A 25,784-nucleotide genomic window follows, 5' to 3' on the forward strand; every position below is an offset into this window, starting at 1 on the left:
ATCTGTGGACCTGATGAGGTTGAAGTACATGACACGCAAGATCCTGAAAATAGGAATTGAGGGCGGGGTATTGGTGAGGACATCAACTCGATAGCAAACGGCGCACAGGGGAGGTTTCAGGTAAGTGACCCATTCATGTCTGAATCTTATTAAAGTAAATGCACAGTGTTTCCTGATTTCTATGAAATATGACCTATACAACATGAGTGAAATGATTTTCCTTCCCAAAAATTGTAATTGAGTATGTTAAAGCAGCATTCCTGTTTGAATAGTGTTTTTTATTTATATATTACAACATTGGGCTATTAAATGCAATTTCCAGTGGCACTCTGACTCACATAATGATGAAGCCACCATGGACTTCTACTCACAGTGATGGCCAATGCGCTCCTCTTGGCAATAGCCTATCTCAAAATGAGCTACTTTGAAAAACAGCGCTGCTGGTCATAAAAAATTGGGAGTTGAGAATTATATTGGTTCTAGAGACAGTCTTCTATTTTCAGCAGTAGACATTTGCTTTCCAAACTATTTTTTCCCGCAATGTTTATATTGAAATATGCAAACAGCTGCAACCAACTACATATCATCCATGGATGGCAGTTCCAGTTCAAATCAGGACTGGCAGCCATTGCTAGTGTACCCATGAGTTTCCACTCAAAATGCCAGGATAAGAGGATCCAAAAATCGATGTATTATGTCTATGGCCACAACACAACAAGCTGTACATTTGGCATGTATGCTGCCCAAATTGCAGCCTTCCAGACTGTAGGCAACCTGTAACTACCAAAATCTATGCCAAGGCGCATTGAAGCTGTTCTTGCTGCTGGTGGAGGCCAAACACAAACACTGCATGCTCTTGTGATTACATTTAATCCAATTATTTTTGAGACGCTATTGAACCTCTGTGGCTAAATATGTTCTTTGGTGTATTTTGAACATTGAGAACAGGTTCCCTTGGTTGGTTAAAAAATAATTCATTTTTTGTTTTGCCTCTTGGGCCCAGCCCCTGACTCACATAATTGACCAGTCACATTTAGTTATTATGCAGTTTATTTTTTCAGTTACCCAATCAAGGCAGGGCCCCCCATTTACCCAAACCTCTCCTCCCTCCATCTGATGATTAGCAGAGTGGCAGTAGGAAGCTGTCTACACTCATTGAGAGCAGGCTCCTGAATCCTTCTGTGGTTTGTGGTTGCAGTAAAAAATATATACTACAAATCTAATATGTACTGTAAAATGTATGTATAAATTTGTGACCTTTTTTCTGTCTTCTGGGCCCAGGAGCTTCAGCCAAGCACCTTTGTTAATCCTGATGGGGAAACAAAGCTTCCTGGAGCGTTGAGAATTTCCAGCTAATTGTCTGAAATAGGTTCATTTACTCAAGGCTTTGATCGAGTGCACACACTAGTGCCGCCTGCTGGTCATCGAATTTAGAGCAGCCAAATTATTATAGATTATGTCCCACACCCCATAGAGTGTGTGTACAGTTGTAGTAGCCTAGTCTTCTACCAATCAGGTGGTTGTTTGACGAAACAAAGCTTTGGACGTCATTGATCACGTGCTTGTGATAAGGTGATTTCAACGCATACCTCAGAGCTCAGGCATCAAACATAACATCACTTTACCGGATGAGTCCACAACATTTTTTGGGTACAAATTAACAGAATATACATTTTTTTTAAAGTGAGATCTCCACTGGACAGTTACTTTTAATATAGGCTCCTTGTGGCAACTAGGCTTTGTTAACCCAAGTAATTAAATCAAGAATAATGTGATCCAAGGTGAATGGACTTTATTTTCTGAATGTAATCGTAGTGTAACAGTATAATTTTAAACCGTCCCCTCGCCCATACCCGGGCGCGAACCAGGGACCTTCCACAAAAGCCGCGGCCCTTGCAGAGCAAGGGGAACTACTACTTCAAGGTCTCAGAGCAAGTGACGTAACCGATTGAAACGCTATTTAGCGCACACCGCGAACTAAGCTAGCCGTTTCACATCCGTTACAGTAGCTTACCTGCCAAATGAGCCAAACTTCATGGTACCAGTGTTGAATATAAAGTGGTGTGTTTATTATATGCCAAAAACATATTGAACATGGGCTTGCTGTTTAATATAATGTAGCTCACCGTGTGATCACTCTCCCTTGCCAGCTGGCAGTCAGGGGTAGGGTCAAGGAGTCCAAGCCAAAGGCCACTGAGAACACTGATCCCAATGTGGAGTATACTGCCAAGGTTGGAGCCAAGGACAAGGAAGCCAGGAAACTGAATCCACTGAATTGATTGTGCTCATCACTCCTAGGATTTAGACATCACCCTATAATCTGCCCAATTGTATGGGATCATTGTTATTGAGCTACACCCATTGCAATGGAGGACATTTAACATTGCTCATTCAATGACTTGTATGGGTATCTCTCTTCACCTCATTGTGTCTATGATTGCATGCATACACACACATCACTAACTCTTGTCTCTAGAAGCTGAGAAGAAAAAGGTTACAGCCAAAAAAGCAGAAGGAGAATCCTTCAGAGGCAAGTGTGGTTTCAGTTATGTTATGACTATTGGCATTGTTCAAGTGGTTTTGGGTTATAGGGTCTTTTTTTTACACTTTTGTCATGGGTACTGTTCCCCTGTTTGGGCTTTACCACGCTTGAATTGATTCTCAAATTGAATCTCATGTTTTAAATGCTACCACAAACTAGCAGCATTGCAAACCTGTCATTTTCATCTTTCAGGATGAAAACTCAGGAAGTCCGCAAAAGCATCTGCTTCCAAGGTGGCACCTGCTCAGAAGCCCAAGTCAAAGAGGACAAAGGGGCAGAGAGGACAGCTGATGATCAACCCAAAGCACAGAAGACTACCAAGGGTGAAGGGACAGCCAAGAAGGGTGCAAAGGCCAAAGCTTTCCCGAAGCCCCTTTGTGTTCTTGAAGAGAGCTCGAAAAGATGAGGATGTCATCCAAGTAAACAAACACAAATGAGTGCTTGGAACACCGCTGGGGCGTTGGTCAGGCCGAAGGGCATCACCAAGTATTCATAGTGACCAGTAGGCGTGTTGAAAGCGGTCTTCCACTCGTCACCAGGTCTGATCCGCACAAGATGGTATGAGTTCCGCAGGTCAAGCTTAGTGAAAACAACTGCTTCCTGGAGCAGTTCGAAGGCTGTGGCCATAAGGGGTAGCGGGTAACGGTTACGGACGGTTATGGCATTGAGTCCCCGGTAGTCGATGCAAGGACATAATCCACCGTCTTTCGTGGCCACAAAGAAAAACCCTGCTCCCGCCGGGGAGGTGGATGGACGCATGAGGCCTGCTTCCAGAGCGTCCTTGATGTAGGTATCCATAGCAGCTCGTTCGGGTGGAGATAGGGAAAAGATCCGACCCCTGGGGGGGCAAGTGCCCGGAAACAGTTCGATGGGGCAATCATAAGGTCTATGGGGTGGTAGCATGGTGGTCCTCTGTTTGCTAAATACCAGTTTGAGGTCATGGTAACACTCGGGAACTCGGGTCAGGTCGATGGATTCTAAAGACTCGGGAGTAGAACTCGGGGAATTCGGGAAAATACAAGTAGCTTGGCACGTAGGACCCCACTGCTTGATATAGTGCCCACAGACCAGTCGATGTGAGGGTTATGGCTGTGAAGCCAGGGGTATCCAAGGACGAGAGGGAACTCGGAACAGGAGATCAAATGAAAGTTAATCAATTCCTGGTGTTGTGAAACTAAAAGTCGCAAGGAGGTAGTGACATGAGTGACAAGTCCAGATCCCAAAGGGCTTCCATCCAATGTAGTAACCCTCATGGGGTCACTTAGAGGTTCAGAGGGAACGCCATTCTCCTTCGCCCAGACACCATCCATGAAGTTACCTGTGGCTCCAGAGTCTACCAAAGGCTTGAAGGTGAAGCTTGTGGTTGTCCCAGGAAAGGATGACTGGAATGAGCAGACGGGAGTTGGACGGATGGGAGGAGGTTATGTTTCCCGTTACAGTTCCCCCCGGTCTGTACGGGACAGAGCGTTTCCCTGGAGCCCGGGACACGTGGAACGGAAATTGCCCGGTGTGCCGCAATATAGAAAGCGTCGCTCCCTCATCCGGCGGTCTCTCTCAGCCTGGGAGATGCGTCCAATCTGCATGAGTTCCGGTGGAGCCAGCGAGGATAAAGGTGGAGACTCGGAGCTGGGACTGATAGGGGCTAGAGGTCTACGGTTGAGTTCTCTCTCTCTCAGACGCTGGTCAATGTGTGAGGCCAACTTGATCAGGGGACTCGAGTTTGTCCGGTGGTTCCCGAGTGGCCAGTTCATCTTGGATAGTGTCGGAAAGGACTTTCAGAAAGCACACTGTGAGCGCCTCGTTGTTCCAGCCACTCGCTGCTGCCACCGTGCGGAACTGGATGGCATAGTCCGTCACGCTGCGCCTACCTTGGTGGAGAGTCAGGAGCTGTTTGGCTGAGTCAGGACCACTGCTTGGGCCTTGAAACACTCGTTTGAATTCCTCAGCAAAGGCAGAGTAGCTGGCACAGCAGGAACTATGGGCATCCCACACAGCAGTAGCCCAGGCCAGGGCTTTTTCCGACAGCAGGGTGATGATATATGCGATCTTAGATCGGTCGGTGGGGAACGACGAGGGTTGCAGCTCGAAGGAGAGAGAACATTGGGTGAGAAACCCTTTACACTTGGATCACCTGAGAACCGTTGGGGAGGTGGAAGACGAGGTTCAGCCAGAGGGTTAACTGCCATGGGTACGTGAATCTGAGGTACTGGGACGGGAACTGTTGCCGGGGTAAGTCGATCAGATATCTGCTTTATGGAAGTCAGCATCTCCGACAGAAGATGAATGTCTAGCCATTAAGGCCTCTTGCTGAACCAGGGCGGCTTTGTGGCGTTGGACAGTCTCCTGGTGGTGGGACAGCATGGCAACAAGGTCCTGGGAACTGGCTGCCTCTGGGTTCATTTCTGGCTCTGTGTTTCTGTCAGGACCCGGTTACGAACCCGGGTCTCCGGAGTGAGAAACAGTCACTAAACCAACTGAGCCACGAATAGTCAGCAGAACCCAGAAGATGAGGCAGACACAGCAGTACTTGAGACGGTGTATTTAATGAAGTAAAAAGTGAAGTTCTTCAGGAAAACATGTAACTCCACAACCTCAAAAGGAATTCCACAAGAACAAAGGTAATCCTCCAAGACAAAAAGGTAAATCCACAAGGTGGAAGCTATAGCACAAAAAAGCCTCAAAAGATACTAAAAACAAACAAACAAGAACAAAAAAAACAGAATTCCACAAGAGAGTCCACCGGGATCAACAAGAGTTCACAGAGTACTAGGGCTGGGTGCTAACATACAAACACAGAGCAAAGAACTGAGTAAAACAAAGGGTTTAAATACAATCAGGGGAAATGAGGCACAGGTGAAAATAATAATGGGGATCAAGGGAAAAGAAAAGGTCAAAAGGCACAATGGGGGCACCTAGTGACCAAAAACCGGAACAACCCTGGCCAAATCCTGACATTTGGTTTTGCTAGCGTTTAAGAGCAGTTGTAGGCCCCGGGAGGGGTGTTGTATGGCATTGAAGCTCATTTGGAGGTTAGTTAACAATTGTCCAAAGAAGGGCCAGATGTATACAGAATGGTGTCGTCTGCGTAGAGGTGGATCAGGGAGCAAGAGACACATCGTTGATATATACAGAGAAAAGAGTCGGCCAGAGAATTGAACCCTGTGGTACCCCCATGGACACTGCCAGAGGTCCGGACAACATTTTACACACTGAACTCTATCTGCGAAGTAGTTGGTGAACCAGGCGAGGCAGTCATTTGAGAAATCAAGGCTATTGAGTCTACCAATAAGAATACAGTGATTGACAGAATTGAAAGCCTTTTATCGATGGCGGTTATGATATTGTTTAGTACCTTGAGCGTGGCTGAGGTGCACCCGTGACCAGCTCGGAAACCGGATTGCACAGCGGAGAAGGTACGGTGGGATTCGAGATGGTCAGTCACCTGTTTGTTGACTTGGCTTTCGAAGACCTTAGATAGGCAGGGCAGGATGGATATAGGTCTGTAACAGTTTGGGTCCAGGGTGTCACCCCCTTTGAAGAGGGGGATGACTGTGGCAGCTTTCCAGTCCTTGGGGATCTCAGACGATATGAAAGAGGTTGAACAGGCTGGTAAAGGGGTTGCGACAATGGCGGCGGATAGTTTCAGAAATAGAGGGTCCAGATTGTCAAGCCCAGCTGATTTATACGGGTCCAGGTTTTGCAGCTCTTTCAGAACATCTGCTATCTGGATTTGGGTAAAGGAGAACCTGGAGAGGCTTGGGCGAGGAGCTGCGGGGGGGGCGGGGCTGTTGGCCGAGGTAGGAGTAGCCAGGTGGAAGGCATGGCCAGCCGTTGAGAAATGCTTGTTGAAGTTTTCGATAATCATGGATTAGCCTAGCCTCAGTGCAGTGGGCAGCTGGGAGGAGGTGCTCTTGTTCTCCATGGACTTCACAGTGTCCCAGAACTTTTTGGAGTTGGAGCTACAGGATGCAAACTTGTGCCTGAAGAAGCTGGCCTTAGCTTTCCTGACTGACTGCTTGTATTGGTTCCTGACTTCCCTGAACAGTTGCATATCGCGGGGACTGTTCGATGCTGATTGCAGTCCGCCACAGGATGTTTTTGTGCTGGTCGAGCGAGGGCAGTCAGGTCTGGAGTGAACCAAGGGCTGTATCTGTTCTTAGTTCTGCATTTTTTGAACGGAGCATGCTTATCTAAAATGGTGAGGAAGTTACTCTTAAAGAATGACCAGGCAATCTTCTTAGTGGAAGACACACAAAGAATGCAGTTTGAACTCTGCTTCACTGTCAGGAATTATTCTGCTCTTTGCTTTGGTATTACCCTGCCATTTGCAACATATCATGCCAAGGACGAAGGCAGTAAACTGCTGTTTAAGGGTCAACGGTCATGTCAGAGGTCAGGGTCAACATGAATATGATATTAACTAAATGTCTCCTGCTCCTAACATGAGCCAAAACTATTTGCTTATCTGTCAGAGGAAATAACTATATTTTATTCGGGATTTATTTTTAACTACACTGCACAATAAAAAGCACGTTTCATGTACAACAACAGTATATATTGCCAACATCCAAAAGTAAGAAACAAGAAAGAGTCTTGCTGTGTCTCCATATGACTCTCCATATTGTGCATTAGAGGCAATATTTTTCCTATCTACTGTAGTTATTAGCTTAATAAGAAAGAGGTGCAGATACATAAGCAGTAAACTACAACACTGAATATTTCCATGGAAATATAACATGACAAGTGTTGCTTGTTGTAATGGTCAGAAGCATGAATACATTTCTCATAATGGTGATTTTGGGGTATGAATTTAGTTGAGTTTTTTTTACATCTTGCTAAAATTGTCAGGTAAAGTGGTTGAATAGTTTCAGTTAGATGTATCTGAGGTTTGGTTCAACAGTACTTCTGTCAATCTCCTCAACACAACTAGTCTCTGAAATATGATAGGCTGAAGTTTCAGAAGGACAGGATGTGGCAAGAGTCTCGTCTAACTTTCCAACCTACTGTGGTGTGTGTGGGTGGGTGCGTGTGCATGTGTGCACTCGTGCACCTGTTTGCAGGTGTGGATACGTGGCAGCATAAACTTACTGGTTGGTATGTGATCTGTAGACTGTGACTGCTGCAGGAGAATGCAGGCCACTTTGCCTCCCTCGCAATAGAACCAAACCACAGTACAGATAATCTATAAATTGTCCTTTGAATAATATTTTTAGTCCAGGACTAAGCATTATCTGTCTCTGGGGAAAATCAGGGGAAAAGGGCCTTGGTCCGAGAGGTGACCAAGAACCTGACCAGAGTTCCTCTGTGGAGATGGGAGAACCATCCATACAGACAACCATCAATCAGGCCTTTATGGTAGAGTAGCCAGACAGAAGCCACTGCTCAGTAAAAGGCACATGACAGCCAGCTAAGAGTTTGCAAAACAGCACCTTTAAGGACTCTCAGACCACGAAAAACAAGACTCTCTGGTCTGATGAACCCAAGATTGAAGTCTTTGGCATGAATGCCAAGCATCACGTCTGGAGGAGACCTTGCACAATACCTATGGTGAAGCATGGTGGTGGCAACATCATGCCGTGGGGATGTTTTTCAGCAGCATGGGACACTAGTCAGGATCGAGGGAAAGATGAACAGAGCAAAGTACAGAGAGATTATTGATGAAAACCTCCTCCAGAGTACTCAGGACCTCAGACTGGGGCGAAGGTTTTACCTTCCACTAGGATAAGGACCTTAAGCACACAGCCAAGACAGGGCAGGAGTGGCTTTGGGACAAGTCTCTGAACGTCCTTGAGCGGCCCAGCCAGAATCCAGACTTGAACCCGATCAAACATCTCTGGAGAGATCTGATAATAGCTGTGCAGCGACGCTCCCCATCCAGCCTAACAGAGCCTGAGATGTTCTGGAAAGAATGGGAGAAACTCCCCAAATACAGGTGTGCCAAGCTTGTAGCATCATACCCAAAGAAGACTTGAGGCTGTAATTGCTGCCAAAGGTGCTTCAGAAAACTACTGAGTAATGGGTCTGAATTTACAATGGGTCTGAATAATGTTCAGTTCGTCTAAAAGCCTTTGTCTAAAAATCTGTTTTTGCTTTGTCATTATGTGTAGATTAATGGGGGGGACAAATGAATCCATTTTAGAATAAGGCTATAACGTAACAAAATGTGGAAAAAGTCAAGGGATCTGAATACTTTCCAAATGCACTGTATAAGGACTGAAAGAAAAATAGCACCTTGATCTTTACCACTGGCCAGAAAATGTGACGTTTACAACAGTACATATTTTTTGCATTATCTTGAATAATCAAGATCAAAATCAAATCATGTAAAATACTAACAAAGATGAGGGAATGGTTGTATTCAATTTATTCTTCTTACTTTTTGGTTTTACAGAAGAGAGCATTTCAAATGGAGCTAAAAATATAGGATTTGTATTAACTAACTTAAAGGTGTCATTGAAGAGGGATTTATTTTTTATTTTATTTTATTTCACCTTTATTTAACCAGGTAGGCCAGTTGAGAACAAGTTCTCATTTACAACTGCGACCTGGCCAAGATAAAGCAAAGCAGTGCAACAAAAACAAAAACACAGTTACACATAAACAAACGTACAGTCAATAACACAATAGAAAGATCTATGCACAGTGTGTACAGTGTATATGGGAGGTGAGGGGGGAGCCACCCCTTTTCAACAAACAAAGCCATCCCCCATAGCATAATCGACCACCCTGACAGTTGGGCTCAAGTGTGCATCGAAACAGAATGTAAGCTCATGGTAAACTGGAAAACAATGTAATGAAGTTGTGTTCTCCACACCATTTACATCTTAACCAGTGTCTACAACACTGCACATTGAAGGTGCGACTGATGTGCTGAGTAAGTTTAAATTAAACTGGGAACTTGGAAAATAACAAGTAAACATGGAGAAATTTTGAGATTTGAATAGCATTTAGGTCATCTATATTTTTCAGTTTTGCCAACAATGTAAACATTTTTAAAACCAAAATGTTATATTTTTAGCTTGTAAGAAAGTATGTGGAAAATATCAACATCAATACTTTTGCTATAAAATTGGGCTTTTGGGGTTGATTTTAAATTGTTAAATTAACATTAGGCTTTTTCCCCAGTTTTTTTTTTTTTTTGGGGGGGGAGCTTATATTATAGGCATATTTAAACACAAGATGAATTTTACCAAGAAAAATGTCTTATCAACACCACTGGATCTTAATGACTTCATTTCGATGAATTTATCTTAATTTCCTATTTACCTGTTTTTTTTGCATTGTGTGAATATGTTATATATTTATTGATTTTTAATTGTCTGTATCTATCGATTTTGATCACAAATATTTAGTAAATTATATCATATTTAGTAAATTTTATCAAACCGTTATGGAAGGAGGTATCACACAGATGACAGAATATATATAAATACAGTGTATATTTATTTGGGCATTTACTTAAAAATATTTAAAGGGGAGTATGCCCCGGACACCTCCAAAATCCCCAAATAAAAATAATAATATTAACAGATATTATGGATAGGCATGTAACACAATCCAGGTTTCCATGTGTGATACAGCAAATTACGGCAGTTCCAAACATTTTGGGGGCCCTAAACGAGATTTGCCCACCTCACCGACAAAACATTTTAGTGGCCCCGGTTATGGCAGCGAAGAGAAACATTTGGAGCTTTAAAGTTAATGTCCTGCAATTCTACTAATTTTGCCATGGGGCGGAGAGAACTTAATAATATATGCCATTTAGCAGACGCTTTTATCCAAAGCGATTTACAGTCATGTGTGCATACATTCTACGTATGGGTGGTTCCAGGAATCGAACCCACTATCCTGGCGTTACAAGCGCCATGCTCTACCAACTGTGCTACAGAAGGAACACGCATTTTGGGGGCCCTAAGCGAGATTTGCCCACCTCACCGACAAAACATTTTAGTGGCCCCGGTTATGGCAGCGAAGAGAAACATTTGGAGCTTTAAAGTTAATGTCCTACAATTCAACACTGTATGCCATTGTCGTTGAAACAAAAACATTCGGTTTTAAAGTTAATTTACTGCAATTCTAAACATTTGCCATGACTTATGCCATGTTAATTTGATATCTGAGTGAGAGTGACTAACAAAATTATTGGGGGCCCCCTGGAGGTCAGGGCCCCTGGGCAGTAATTCGGCCATTACTACAAGGCTAGATAGCTGGCGAGACTAACTGGGCCGAGCAATCTATAAAATCTTAGCTGTCATGGGATTTATTGAGTGACTGTCAGTGACTGACATAACAAGAGAAAAACTTCTGACGAAGAACCACATTTCGAAACTGCACGTTGTGTATTCTACTATCCTACAGTTGTTTTTGGAGGGGGGAGGGTCCTCTAACGGCTGCTTACTGTATGTCGCTTATAAACAGAAACGGCACTGTGGTAGATGTTTTAGATACTTATTTAAAGTAACATGATGTCTGATAAATAAAGGACATCCTGAAAGAAACCACTTTTCTGTGAGACATAACAGAGAGTCAGTGGTGTAGTTTCAGTGTGTCTGTAGAAGACTGTACAACCCATCCGGCTGGGCTGAGGATGCTGGTCTGTCGGGGATTGAGCTGTATACATGGTACATATCAGACTAGAGAAAATAAACAAACAGTTTAGCATCAGTCCTTTAATTCTACAGTACTGTAAATGTAATGTAATTTAAAAGGATGGTAACATCAATCTGAAACTGAGAGCCATTCACATTCACCAAACACAGTGGGTGATTCTGAACTTACTTTGTCCTTTTCAGATGACTTTCCATTTTATTCAAAAGGACCTGTACAACACAGAGGGATCCTGAGTGAGTGAGTGTGTGGTTGCATGTCACTTTGCTATACTTAATGTCCTTTCACACTTCTCCTCCTGACTCAAACCATCCTGTAGACGTACAGCTCTATTCTCATGCTCTAACACATTATCTTATGTATAACTTATACACATACATGCTTACTGATATGACTACCTCAGACCAACAAACAAGCCTAAACAACTTTGAGTCCTATAAAAAGCCTGACATGTTATGAAACATTGGGACAGAGTTAAATAGACAAACCTAATGGTACAGATGTGGATGGTACAGAAGTGATCAGGCTATAGACCCCTGCATTCTCTGAATCAGCCTGGATGAGAGAGAGAGAGAAGGATCCTTATTATCCCTAAGACTGTCTGATACAAGTTTGTATCTATATCCAAGGCTATTATTTTTGCTGTACTTACATCTTCATTTGCAGATTGCTGCACAGGACCTGCATCTCACAGAGAGAGACAAAGCCACAAGTAAGAGGTTGGGGGGGGGAGTCAAAAGAAGTGAAAATAACAGGGCTTGATGTCACTTCACACTTCTCCTCCTGACTCAAACCACCCTGGAGACTTACAGCTCTGTTCTCACACGCTTTCAAGATGCTCTGACTAAAAATGTAAGTTAGTAAGGTTGGCATTGAGTGACTAAGTGTTATTGTGGCGAGGGTCTCAAATTCACGTCCCAGGTCAGGAAGACAGGGATAGAAGACATTCTCTGTTACAAACTCACCTGAGTGCAAAAACGTGGACGGTACAGAGGTGATGAGAGAATAGATCCCAGCATCCCTTGAATCCAACATGCCTGCACTGCTCATAGCTCCCATCACCAAATCACCTACAACAGAAACAAAATGAAAATTAAATTAGGATACGTGTTTGGGCATGTATGTGTGTAGTTGTGTTAGTAGTATGTGCAGTGTTTGATGTATTTTGTTTGTTTGGAACGTACATTGTCTGTGATCATCCTGTCTGGCTGTAGGTCTGTACAACATAAAAGTATATAAGAAGGTTGTGGAAAGAAAATCTCATCATGGACAATACAGAACTAAAGGTTGATACAATCTGCATCATATTCACAAGGGAATTCTTACCTCAGAGAATTGGTTTTCTCTGAAAAACAAATGAGGCTAAATTAATGATATTGAATATAGCCTACACTACACAATATCACCAAAAGGAGTTGAAAGATGAACCCATGTCAAAGGCACTTACATTAATATGAGAAGGAAAATGTTTGCAAATGATTTGTTATGCAGAATCAGAAGTACTCACTGGTCCTCCTCCAGAGATAGACAACTGTCAATCCCATCCAGAACATGCCCACTCCAGAAGCCATACACACTGCTGCCTGCCATAGTTGCACCGCTGTTTGGTGACATGATAACATCAGAAGATGTTAGTAATCCAAATGTAAATACTTCAATTGTAGACAGGTGTTAGAATACCACTTTATTAGTAGTCTTGGTAAACGTTTCCGTTTTCATATATGTGAGAAAAGACAGCTAGTCAGCTAAGCGTTTTAGATTTGAGTTTGTGAAGGAAAATGTTATGTTTGTGCTTTTCTAATAACCAATTGGACTGGGTCCATGCAACTGACTGATTGATCGTGACTGGGAGGAATCCTCACTATCAGTATAATTGTGCCAAGAACATTGTTTTGAAAACCGAAAGGGGTGTCTCAGTTTCAAAGTCTCAGCTTGAAGAGAAGAAGCCTCGTGAGGTATTTGTTGGTCACATGCATGAACCAAACGTTAATGATGAATTAATTATGAATTATGAATAAGCTAAATCTTGCAAATATAACTTGTCTGTTTCAGCAGTATATAAGACAACTAATGGGACTTCCCCGGTGGAGCTCCTGACCAACGTGTACTATGGTACATTAAGTTTGTTGGAACCTCTCCAGCTTGTTGATAATAAAGAATTATTCATTTAATATTGACTTCAGGTGTCCCTGATGATAATTTCCGTGACAAGTCATTTAGCAGAGGCTCTTATCCAGAGCGACTTACGTGCATTCATCTGAAGATAGCTTGGTGAGGCAACAACATATCACAATCACAACAAGTACATTTTCCCTCAACAAAGTAGTTATCAGCAAAGTCAGAGCTAGCAGACAAGTACATTTTTGCTGTGAAATTACTAAATAAGGACACTTACCCCAAACTCTTTTTTGACTGTTTGAATTCACAATGCTGTCTGTGGAGCTTTGACCTCCTGTGCACATGCAAGATAGAGACAGTTTGTTAACAGTTAACACACATCACAACTTAGTCAACATCAATAAACAAAAATTGTGTGGCCATATTCACTTTCAGTTGGACTCTTTGGTGTGTCAGTTGTCAAAGTAGGACTAACAGTCAAATCTAGTGCAAAGCAAAGTCATTCGATCTGGTTATACAATAAGGTATTTTAATGGCATGATTTAATCAATCCAATATCAACCTAATTTCTAGTAATTAGGCACATTTGTGATTCAAAAAATGTATACAAAGACCTGGGTAAGATAAAATCATTAAATTATTTTCAGTTTTACTAACTAAAGATGACCAACACACCTGATATATGATTCACTGCTGTGCTGGGGGCCAAAGGAGAGGTCAAACCTGGTGAGAAGAGATGAGAAGAGAAATGTACATTTGTTTCATATCAAATAAAATAAAAGGTTTTTTGTCACATGCTCGGAATACAACAGGTGTTACAATACAACCTTACCATGAACCACTTACCTTTAAAACACTGCATTGCTGAAAGTAAGAAAATATTTGCTAAAAAACTCTAAATAAATAAAATAAAAAAACATTTAAATAAGTAACAATAAAATAACAATAGCGAGGCTATATACTGGAGGTAACTCAGGTAAAATGTGTATGTAGGAAGGTGTAATGTGACTATGCATACATTTGAAGTCAGAAGTTTACATACTTCTGTTTACATACTTCTGACTTAAAACTCGTTTTTCAACCACTCCACAAATTTCTTGTTAACAAACTATAGTTTTGGCAAGTCGGTAAGGGCATCTACTTTGTGCATGACACAAGTAATTTTTCCAACAATTGTTCACAGACAGATTATTTCACTTATAATTAACTGTATCACATTTCAAGTGGGTCAGAAGTTTACATGCACTCAGTTGACTGTGCCTTTAAACAGCTTGGAAAAATCCAGAAAATGATGCCATGGCTTTAGAAGCTTCTGATAAGCTAATTGACATCATCTGAGTCAATTGGAGGTGTACCTGTGGATGTATTACAAGGGCTACCTTCGAACTCAGTGACTATTTGCTTGACATCATGGGAAAATCAAAAGAAATCAGCCAAGAACTCAAATAAAATTGGAGACCTTCACAAGTCTGGTTCATCCTTGGGAGCAATTTCCAAACCCCTGAAAGTACCACAGAGTACGACCCTGCCTCACACAGGAAGCGGCGCAGGTCCTAATCCAGGCACTTGTCATCTCCCGTCTGGATTACTGCAACTCTCCCTGCCTGTGCCATTAAAACAACTCATCCAGAACGCCGCAGCCCGTCTAGTGTTCAACCTTCCCAAGTTCTCTCACGTCACCCCGCTCCTCCGCTCTCTCCACTGGCTTCCAGTTGAAGCTAAAAGACCATGGTGCTTGCCTACCAATTGGACCACCTTACCTCCAGGCTCTGAAGGCCCTACTAAGTGCGTTCATCCACCTCTGGACCACTGGGAAGTACAATTCAAAACTGTTCTGTCAAACTCCTGACGCCAGGAGAATCACCACCTTCCGGAGACACCTGAAACCCCACCTCTTTAAGGAATACCTAGGATAGGATAAAGTAATCCTTCTCACCCCCCTTAAAATATTTAGATGCACTATTGTAAAGTGGTTGTTCCACTGGATGTCATAAGGTGAATGCACCAATTTGTAAGTCGCTCTGGATAAGAGCGTCTGCTAAATGACTTAAATGTAATGTAAATGTAGTAAAGTGGCTGTTCCACTGGATGTCATAAGGTGAATACACCAATTTGTAAGTCGCTCTGGATAAGAGCGTCTGCTAAATGACTTAAATGTAAAATGTAATGTAAATGTACCACGTTCATCTTTACAAATAATAGTACGCAAGTATAAACACCATGGGACCACGCAGCCGTCATACCGCTCAGGAAGGAGACACATTCTGTCTCCTGGAGATGAACGTACTTTGGTGCGAAAAGTGCAAATCAATCACAGAACAACAGCAAAGGACCTTGTGAAGATGCTGGAGGAAACAGGTACAAAAGTATATTTATCCACAGTAAAATGAGTCCTAAATCAACATAACCTGAAAGGCCGCTCAGCAAGGAAGAAGCCATTGCTCCAATAACGCCATAAAAAGCCAGACTATGGTTTGCAACTGCACATGGGGACAAAGATCATACTTTTTGGAGAAATATCCCCTGGTCTGATGACAGAAAAATTGAACTGTTTGGCCATAATGACCATCGTTATGCACATGCGCCGAATACAACAGGTGTTACAATACAACCTTACCATGAAACACTTACTATCAACAATGCATTTTTTTAATGTAAGAAAATATTTGCTACCTTTGTTTAATTATTTTAATAATTCAAAATAAAAACACTTTAAAAAGCAACACAATAAAATAACAATAGCGAAGCAATATAAAGGAGGAAATTCAGGTAGTATGTATACGTAGGAAGGTGTAAAGTGACTATTTATAGGTAATAAACAAAGAGTAGCAGCAAAATAAAAAAGGGGGTCAATGCAAATAGTCTGGTTAGCCATTTCATTAACTCTTCAGCAGTCTTATAGCTTGGGGGTAGAAGCTGTTAAGGAGCCTATTGGACCTGGACTTGGCAATCCAGTACCACTTGCCATGCAGTAGCAGAGAGAACAGTTCATGACTTGGGTGGCTGGAGTCTTTGACACTTTTAAGGGCCTTCCTCTGACCCCGCCTGATATAGATGTCCTGGATGGCAGGAATCTTGTCCCAAGAGATGTACTGGGCCGTACGCACTAACCTCTGCGGTCGGATGCCGATTAGTTGCCAAACCAAGCGGTGATGCAATTAGTCAGGATGCTCTCTATGGTGCAGCTCTATAACTTTTTGAGGCTCTGAGGACCCATGCCAAATATTTTCAGTCTCCTGAGAGGGGATAGACATTGACATGACTTCTTCACGACTGTCTTGCTGTGTTTGGACCATGATAGTTTGTTAGTGATGTTGACAGAAAGGAAGTTGAAGCTCTCGAACTACAGCCCTGTCGATGTGAATGGGGGAGGGGGCTGAGGAAGCGCTTGTTGTCTTGGCATCACACTGCCAGGTCTCTGACCTCCTCCCTATAGGCTGTCTCATCATTGTCAAAATTGTGTCGTCGGCAAACTTAATGACGGTGTTGGAGACGTGCATGACCACGCAGACGTGGGTGAACAGGTAGTACATGAGGGGACTCAACACGCACATTTGACTTCCCCCTGTGTTGAGTATCAATGAGGCAGATTTTTTGTTGCCTACCCTTACAACCTGGGGGCGGCTCGTCAGGAAGTCCAGGATCCAGTTGCAGAGGGAGGATTTTAGGCCCTGGGTACTTAGCTTAGTGATGAGCTTTAAGGGAAACTATGGTGTTTAACGCTGAGCTTTAGTCAACAAACAGCATTCTCACGTAGGTGTGCCTTTTGTCCAGGTGGGAAAATGCAGTGTGGAGACGGTGGGGTGATGGTGTTGATGTGAGCCATGACCAGCTTTTGAAAGCACGTCATGGCTACCGATGTGAGTGCTACTGGCCAGTAGTTATTTCTGTACAGCACTTTGAGATATCAGCTGATGTACGAAGGGCTATATAAATACATTTGATTTGATTAAGCAGATTACCTTGGCATTCTTGGGCACAGGGACTATGGTGGTCTGCTTGAACATGTCGTTATTACAGACTGAATGAGAGGTTGAAAATGTTAGTGAAGACACTTGCCAGTTGGTCAGTGCATGTTCTCAATATGCATCCTGGAAATCCGTGTGGCCCTGCAGCCTTGTGAATGTTGACCTGTTTAAATGTCTTACTCACATCAGCTACGGAGAGCGTGATCTCAAAGTCGTCCGAAACAGCTGGCGATCTCATGCATGGTTCAGTGTTGCTTGCCTTGAAGCAAGCATAGAAGGGATTTAGCTCGTTTGGTAGGCTTTCGTCACTGGGCAGCTCACATTTGGATTTCCCTTTGTAATCCGTAGAAGAATTGTTTGCAAGCCTGCTTTATCCGACGAGCATCAGAGCCAGTGTAGTTGGATTCAATCTTAGCCCTGTATTAATGCTTTGCCTGTTTGGTGGTTTGTCTGAGGGCATAGGGGGATTTCTTATAAGCATCCGGATTAGTGTCCCGCTCCTTGAAAGAGGCAGCTCTAGCTTTTTGCTCAGTGCAGATGTTGCCTGTAATCCATGGCTTCTGGGTGGCATATGTACGTTCAGATGAAGTCGGTGATTGATGTGGTATACTCCACAATGCCATTGGATGAATCCCAAAACATATTCCAGTCTGTGCTAGAAAAACAGTCCTGTAGCTTAGCATGCGTGTCATCTGACCATTTCAGTATTGAGCGAGTCACTGGTAAGTCCTGATTTAGTTTTTTTTTTGCAGTCACGAAAACGCCTAAAAATATACCAAGTTAGCTCCATAATATCGACAGAAACATGGCAAACGTTGTTTACAATCAATCCTCAAGGTGTTTTTCAAATATCTATTCAAATATATCCACCGGGACAATTCATTTTTCAGTAGGACCGATTGGAATAATGGCTACCTCTGTATTTTACACGAGAATCTCTCTGGGAGCATCAGGTGACCACTTGCAGTCACGAAAACGCCGAAAAAATACTCCAAATTAGCTCCATAATATCGACAGAAACTTGGAAAATGTTGTTTACAATCAATCCTCAAGGTGTTTTTCAAATATCTATTCGATAATATATCCACTGGGACAATTAGTTTTTCAGTAGGACCGATTGGAATAATGGCTACCTCTGTATTTTACGCGAGAATCTCTTTGGGAGCATCAGGTGACCAGTTGCGCAATATAGCCGCTTACTAAATAAATGCGTAAAACTACGTAACAATGCTGTAGACACCTTGGGGAATACGGAGAAAAAGTAATCTGGTTGATAGCCCATTCACTGCTCAATAGGGACGCATTGGAACGCAGCGCTTTCAAAACATGAGGCACTTCCGGATTGGATTTTTCTCAGGCTTTCGCCTGCAACATCAGTTCTGTTATACTCACAGACAATATTTTTTACAGTTTTGGAAACTTTAGAGTGTTTCTATCCTAAGCCGTCAATTATATGCATATTCTAGCATCTTGTCCTGACAAAATATCCCGTTTACTACGGGAATGTTATTTTTCCAAAAATGAACATCTTTTTTTTAATCAGGGGAAATTTGTGAGTTAAAACCTGGGTTCAATAAAGCTAGTCTATTTGTTTAGGTCCTATCTGCTAACTAGAGAAAGATGACCAACACACCTGATGTAGGATTCACTGCTGTGCTGGGGGTCAAAGGAGAGGTCAAACCTGGTGAAAGGAGATTACACAAGAACAAATGTAAATTCATTTAATTTATTAGGTCATTCAATAAGCAGAAATAGAGAAGTACACTACACATTACCTACAAATCAGATGGACTAAAAGTGCACAAATCTAGACGAAATTACAGCAGCTATGAATGGGTCAATTCATAAATCAGATGGAGCTTTAGTGAATTAATGTAAACAAAAATATACATGTCAGTTAAAATGAGTGGATCTACTTACTGGTAGTTGGTCTCACTATGGTGTCTGGGGTCAAAGTAGAAGTAACAGTCAAAACTAGTGGGAAGCAATATGATGACACAAGAATAAGATAAAGCATTAATCTAAACCCTTGACTACAATTGGTATTTGCAGAGATGGTCATTTAGAGGCCCAACACACCTTCTGTAGGACTCGCTGTCTTGCTGGGAAGCAAAGTAGATCTAGGACCTGGAGTTAAAACCACTGAGAAAACACATTAATGAAATTAGCATTTTATTCATGATTGTATTAATGATCATCATGGTGTTGTTGTCCTTTTGAAATACCTTCATAACTTGTCTATTCAAAGTGGGAAAAGTAGGACTATAAAATCACTATGGACAGATTGCTTCCTGCCCTGGTAGATTATATTTCTCCTCATTATAGAGATGATGAGACCAATTCATAAGGTGATCAAATCTTTCAGGACAGATAAGGTGTTGATTGTTGTTATCAGCTTCCTAGAATAAGGTCCCCATGTAACTAACAGCTGAAGCCTAACAGTGTACAGACATGATCTAAACACTGAACCAGTTCAAAAATTAATCTGTAATTCTTGTGGAAATGATTCCAGGCGTTGATGATGAGACTAGTTTCATATCTATGAACAAATTACATAAGGTTTCTACTGTAAAGTGTTCTTAACAACATCCTCCATCTTCAACACAATGAACTACAGAGAAAGACATTCCAACAGCTACACATTACCAAAGCTTACCCCCTTTTGTCTCCCTGCTGTAGAGGTTGTCTGTGTAGTTGTTGGATCACTGATGTGAACTCCCACTACATTTACAACAACTTTGGGGTTGGAATGGGGTCTTTAGTTTGTGGGTCAGAATGTTATTTGGTGGCAGTAGCTCCCTGCCTGCCCTCATCCTCAAGGAGCATTCCCCCAACTGGTCACACCCAAGAGGAAGACCGAGAGCCAGGTGGTCCGGCCAGTTGGGGGACGACCTACACAACCTGGGACTCAACACCAGATCAGCCTGGGACCTGGCCCAGAATAAGACAGTGTAGAGATCCATATGTCAAGGTGCTGTGCTCGAAGGAGCAAGCAAAGAGTGAGTGAGTGAGTGAGTGAGTGAGTGAGTGAGTGAGTGAGTGAGTGAGTGAGTGAGTGAGTGAGTGAGTGAGTGAGTGAGTGAGTGAGTGAGTGAGTGAGTGAGTGAGTGAGTGAATGAGTGAATGGGGGATGGAGGGACGGAGGGTCAGAATGAATATAGTCATACTAAAACATGTAAGGGGAGTCAGATCATGAAGACCTGCTGCACTGATAGATTATTATTGTATCATAATAATAATGACTCACATGTAAAGCTGTTCCAATCACTGCGTGGAGAGAGAGAGTTTGGTCCTGAGCTCACTCTGTAGTCACAGCTCACTTCCTTACGCCTCACTGACTGTAGACAACTGATCAGATCATTCTCAGCCGCAGAGAATTGACAGAACCAGCATTCGGAATCTTTGTGTTTCTTCTTCCAGATTCGTGCTCTAAAAAGACACTTACTCTTCTCACCAACATACAGGTTACAGGTGGTGTCATTACTGACAGAGCCAGGAATTAAACAGGTGATGATGAGGTTCCCTTTCAGACTGACTGTAATATTTGGTTTCTGACCTGTTGGGAGAGGACAACAACTTAATGAAGTACAAGGCACACTATTCTGCACATAACAATATACTGTAGAGCCCGCAGTCTTTCACTATGCAAAGTCAAAATGTTCAAAATAAGATAAAAATAGCATTTGTCCAACGGGCACAGACGTCAGTTCCACACCTAGTTTTGATTTACATTTGATTTAGTTGTCAACATTTCAGCCATGTCATGGGATTTAGGTTCAAGTTGGGTGAAAAATTGAGCCCAGGCTCTGTCGCAGCCGGCCACGACCAGGAGGCCCATGGGGCGGCGCACAATTGGTCTAGCGTCGTCCAGGTTAGGGAGGGTTTGGCCGGAAGGGATATCCTTTTCTCATCGCGCACTAGCGAATCCTGTGGCGGGCTGGGCGCAGAGCACGCTGACCAGGTTGGTAGGTGCACGGTGGTTCCTCCGACACATTGGTGCGGCTGGCTTCCGGGTTGGATGCGAGCTGTGTTAAGAAGCAGTGCGGCTTGGTTGGATTGTGTGTGGAGGACGCATGGCTCTCGACCTTCTCCTCTCCCTAGTCCGTGCGGGAGTTGTAGCGATGAGACAAGACAGTAACGATTAACAATTGGATACCATGAAATTGGGGAGAAAAAGGGGGGTAAAAATAATACAATTTTTAGTTTATTTTTTAAGTTGGGTGAAAAAAATACAAATTTCCCCCAAATTATTTCAGCAAATCCAATACATTTTCCACATTGATTTAATGTCATCAGAAGGAAAAACATAGTATTTATTTTGTTGAAATGGCGTGTAAGCAACATTGATTAAACCAGTTTTTGCCCATACCATTCTACACTTAAAAAATGTACATATAATACATATTTTTGCATTTGTTTATGTAAGTATCTTACCTGTAATTATGTATTTATCACTGCGGGGAGATAGAGAGTGTGATCCTGTGTTCACTCTATAGTCACAGCTCACATCTCTCTCCAACTGCAGATGCCTGAACAGATCATTCTTAGTAACACTGAAGGTACAGAATAGTTTGGATGATGCTGCGTTAAATCTCCTCACCCAAGCCTCTTTGTAGGCCTGAGGCTGGTCTCCAGTGTACATGTTACAGCTATGACCATCACTGACAGACTCAGGAAGTACACAGGCAATAGTGATGTCATGAGAAGATTCGTCATTGACACTAATGTCTGGTTTCTGCAGCTTACCTGTGAGGAGGACACGTCAATAACTGTCCATACTGTAGGTTAATGAGAATACACACCTCTTTCTTTACCAATAAGAACTAAAGAGTGTATATGTTAGCATGACATTATATATTCCAATCTGATTACAGTGAGCCAATCAGATCAGTGTATTCATAATAATACTGCTATTTTACCAAGAATAGTGATAGGCGCAGGATGACTGTGCATCGATGGATAGTGAGTCTCTACTGTGTAAAAACATATAATAATATGTATAATAATACATAAACTACCCTGCTTACCCAGGAGAGTGACTGAGACAGGGTCACTGTAGGGAGAGTAGATAGACATCTCTACAGCATAGTAGATACATCTCATGTTGACCTTGGTGGTTGGACCATGACCTGCCCATTCAAGCAGCTTGGTCCCTGTGAGTGACTGCTGACAGGATGTGGTATGTTGGAGATGGTGTATTTTCTCTATGTAGAAGTAACACTGAGACACATAGGTAGATTGAGAAGTGTGACATCTCAGCTGAACTGTGTCCGTAACCCTGATGACTTCAGGACTCACTGTCAGCTGAGGAGGGACTGTGAGTTCAGAGGGAAATAGTATGTCAATCTAATATTCAACAGATTACTATGTACATAAAATCTTCATGTGTAACAGACCTGAGCATTTCAAGAACATGACTCATCACACAAATTACTTCTAGATTGTAAAAAGACAGTAAATCATTTTGTGAAACATTGTCTTTGAAATCAGAATTATATTGTTGCAGGTTAGTGTATTGTTTAAACGTGTTAACCCTCGCAAGGCTGCAGGCCCAGACGGCATCCCCAGCCGCGCCCTTAGAGCATGCACAGACCAGCTGGCTGGTGTGTTTACAGACATATTAAATCAATCCCTATCCCAGTCTGCTGTTCCCACATGCTTCAAGAGGGACACCATTGTTCCTGTTCCCAAGAAAGCTAAGGTAACTGAGCTAAACGACTACCGCGCCCCGTAGCACTCACTTCCGTCATCATGAAGTGCTTTGAGAGACTAGTCAAGGACCATATCACCTCCACCCTACCTGACACCCTAGACCCACTCCAATTTGCTTACCGCCCAAATAGGTCCACAGACGATGCAATCTCAACCACACTGCACACTTCCCTAACCCATCTGGACAAGAGGAATACCTATGTGAGAATGCTGTTCATCAACTACAGCTCAGCATTTCACACCATAGTGCCCTCCAAGCTCGTCATCAAGCTCGAGACCCTGGGTCTCGACCCCGCCCTGTGCAACTGGGTACTGGACTTCCTGACGGGCCGCCCCCAGGTGGTGAGGGTAGGTAACAACATCTCCACCCCGCTGATCCTCAACACTGGGGCCCCACAAGGGTGTGTTCTGAACCCTCTCCTGTACTCCCTGTTCACCCATGACTGCGTGGCCACGCACGCCTCCAACTCAATCATCAAGTTTGCGGACGACACAACAGGACACAACAGTGGTAGGCTTGATTATACCAACAACGACGAGACGGCCTACAGGGAGGAGGTGAGGGCCCTCGGAGTGTGGTGTCAGGAAAATAACCTCACACTCAACGTCAACAAAACTAAGGAGATGATTGTGGACTTCAGGAAACAGCAGAGGGAACACCCCCCTATCCACATCGATGGAACAGTAGTGGAGAGGGTAGTAAGTTTTAAGTTCCTCGGCATACACATTACAGACAAACTGAATTGGTCCACCCACACAGACAGCATCGTGAAGAAGGCGCAGCAGCGCCTCTTCAACCTCAGGAGGCTGAAGAAATTTGGCTTGTCACCAAAAGCACTCACAAACTTCTACAGATGCACAATCGAGAGCATCCTGTCGGGCTGTATCACCTCCTGATACGGCAACTGCTCCGCCCACAACCGTAAGGCTCTCCAGAGGGTAGTGACGTCTGCACAACGCATCAACGGGGGCAAACTACCTGCCTTCCAGGACACCTACACCACCCGATGTCACAGGAAGGACATAAATATCATCAAGGGACAAAAACCACCCGAGCCACTGCCTGTTCACCCCGCTATCGTCCAGAAGGCGAGGTCAGTACAGGTGCATCAAAGCTGGGACCGAGAGACTGAAAAACAGATTCTATCTCAAGGCCATCAGACTGTTAAACAGCCACCACTAAAATTGAGTGGCTGCTGCCAACACACTGACTCAACTCCAGCCACTTTAATAATGGGAATTGATGTAAAATATATCACTAGCCACTTTAAACAATGCTACTTAATATAATGTTTACATACCCTACATTATCTATCTCATATGTATACGTATATACTGTACTCTATATCATCTACTGCATCTTTATGTAATACATGTATCACTAGCCACTTTAAACTATGCCACTTTGTTTACATACTCATCTCATATGTATATACTCTACTCGATACCATCTACTTGCTTTCTCAGACCCTAGATCTTTGAGAATAATTCACAGCGATAGTATGGTAAATAATGGGGATATAATATATTGCTTCATGCAAAAGCTCTTTACAAAATACAATAATAGCGTGTTTCTAGAGGACCAACTGTTTGCAGTGTTTACAGCTATAGACATTTGTTTTACCCTGAATTTGGACAGAAGTAGGTTCACTGTATACAGATTTAAACTGCCAACCTTCAGCACTGTATTTGTATTAATCATTTATCCGTAATTCCTTTTGAATTCATAGTGTCAGATGGATATGCTATCAGCTAATGTTATATTTGAATGATAAGAATATATACCATGATTACATTTACATTTACATTTACATTTAAGTCATTTAGCAGACGCTCTTATCCAGAGCGACTTACAAATTGGTGCATTCACCTTATGACATCCAGTGGAACAGTCACTTTACAATAGTGCATCTAAAACTTAAAGGGGGGGGGTGAGAGGGATTACTTATCCTATCCTAGGTATTCCTTAAAGATTATTATTAGATTTTTACTGGGTAACTAAAAACTCATAATAATGATACTGACCTTGGGCTTTGATGGATTGGAACGTATCTAGAAATTATAAAATAGATTATCATCTGCCATTCTGAAAGTATGTTTTAACAGGAGACACCTGAACACTTCACACAAGTTGGTAAAGTAGCGTAATCTACTGTAATGCATTAATGGGGATCAAGCATTGGTCAATCTTATCTGAACAAAGTATAAAATAATGATAGAGAGAAATAAATAAGATGATTAATGGAATAAGATACAAGACACTCATCATAGCCATGAGATTCAGAAATATCAAGAGTTCCTAAAGTAAAAGAGTAAAAAGTAAAAGACTAAAAGAGGGGAGAGAAGAAGAGGAATATCCTGTAGAACAAACAGATGATGAAACTGTAGAAATGTAGAAATAACTCACCAAAAAGGAGGATGACCAAGAACAGATGACCAGCCATATCAGGGATGAACAATGCCATTTGTCAGACAGCTACATATGATTAGTCTGACTTCACAGTAAGGTGTGTGACTGAGTCAGAGGATTGTTTGAATAGAGATGTAAATGTGGAGCTTGTTCACTACAAAACCACAAGGAGCAGAAACCTTAACAACAGTCTCATACAGCAAGTGTGAGCTAATGTTGCAGAAGTAAGGGTATCTGAATAATCAGAATCATTTATCAGTCATACACTCCCCTCCATATGCATTTGGACAGTGAAGCCCAAAAAGTATATATGGCTCTATACTCCAGTATTTTACATTTGAGATAGAATGTTTCATATAAGGCGACAGTACAGAATTTCCCCTTTTTTTAGGATATTTTCAAAAAGTTGTCATTCCCCTTGACTTAT

The 25,784-nt window shown here is 42.5% G+C and overlaps 1 protein-coding gene across 5 annotated transcripts; it reads right to left on the reverse strand.

The window, feature by feature from the left end:
* Positions 1-8,889: 8,889 nt before the first annotated feature.
* Positions 8,890-25,667, reverse strand: LOC124004292. 5 transcript variants are annotated; one of them, XR_006833343.1, is made up of 20 exons: positions 25,355-25,667; positions 24,973-24,999; positions 22,263-22,550; positions 21,670-21,981; positions 20,483-20,791; positions 19,315-19,377; positions 19,156-19,209; positions 18,869-18,916; positions 14,114-14,131; positions 13,943-13,990; positions 13,545-13,601; positions 12,657-12,749; positions 12,476-12,494; positions 12,334-12,365; positions 12,115-12,219; positions 11,802-11,830; positions 11,638-11,704; positions 11,321-11,361; positions 10,473-11,175; positions 8,890-10,174 (listed from the first exon to the last, which is right to left on the reverse strand). XR_006833343.1 is itself a non-coding variant. In XM_046313086.1 (19 exons), the coding sequence occupies exons 1-18, from the start codon at positions 25,410-25,412 to the stop codon at positions 11,348-11,350; spliced, it is 1,641 nt and encodes a 546-aa protein (XP_046169042.1). In that variant the 5' UTR covers positions 25,413-25,667; the 3' UTR covers positions 8,890-11,175; positions 11,321-11,347. The 5 variants fall into 5 exon arrangements, 4 of the variants coding, with proteins under 4 accessions (XP_046169042.1, XP_046169044.1, XP_046169043.1 ...); XM_046313086.1 differs by having other exon boundaries at positions 8,890-11,175; XM_046313088.1 differs by having other exon boundaries at positions 8,890-11,175; positions 19,156-19,179; positions 25,355-25,666.
* Between the last annotated feature and the right edge of the window lie 117 nt (positions 25,668-25,784).

Source organism: Oncorhynchus gorbuscha, linkage group LG18 (assembly GCF_021184085.1).
Source record: "Oncorhynchus gorbuscha isolate QuinsamMale2020 ecotype Even-year linkage group LG18, OgorEven_v1.0, whole genome shotgun sequence".
NCBI lineage: Eukaryota > Metazoa > Chordata > Actinopteri > Salmoniformes > Salmonidae > Oncorhynchus > Oncorhynchus gorbuscha.

Coding starts and splice junctions, on each gene's coding strand:
- LOC124004292 (XM_046313086.1), bottom strand. CDS start 25,412: ATGGCATTGTTCATCCCTGATATGGCTGGTCATCTGTTCTTGGTCATC. Junction 22,551..24,972: donor CCAATCCATCAAAGCCCAAG/GTCAGTATCATT, acceptor CTGAACTCACAG/TCCCTCCTCAGCTGACAGTG. Junction 13,602..13,942: donor AGCAGTGAATCATATATCAG/GTGTGTTGGTCA, acceptor GCATGTGCACAG/GAGGTCAAAGCTCCACAGAC.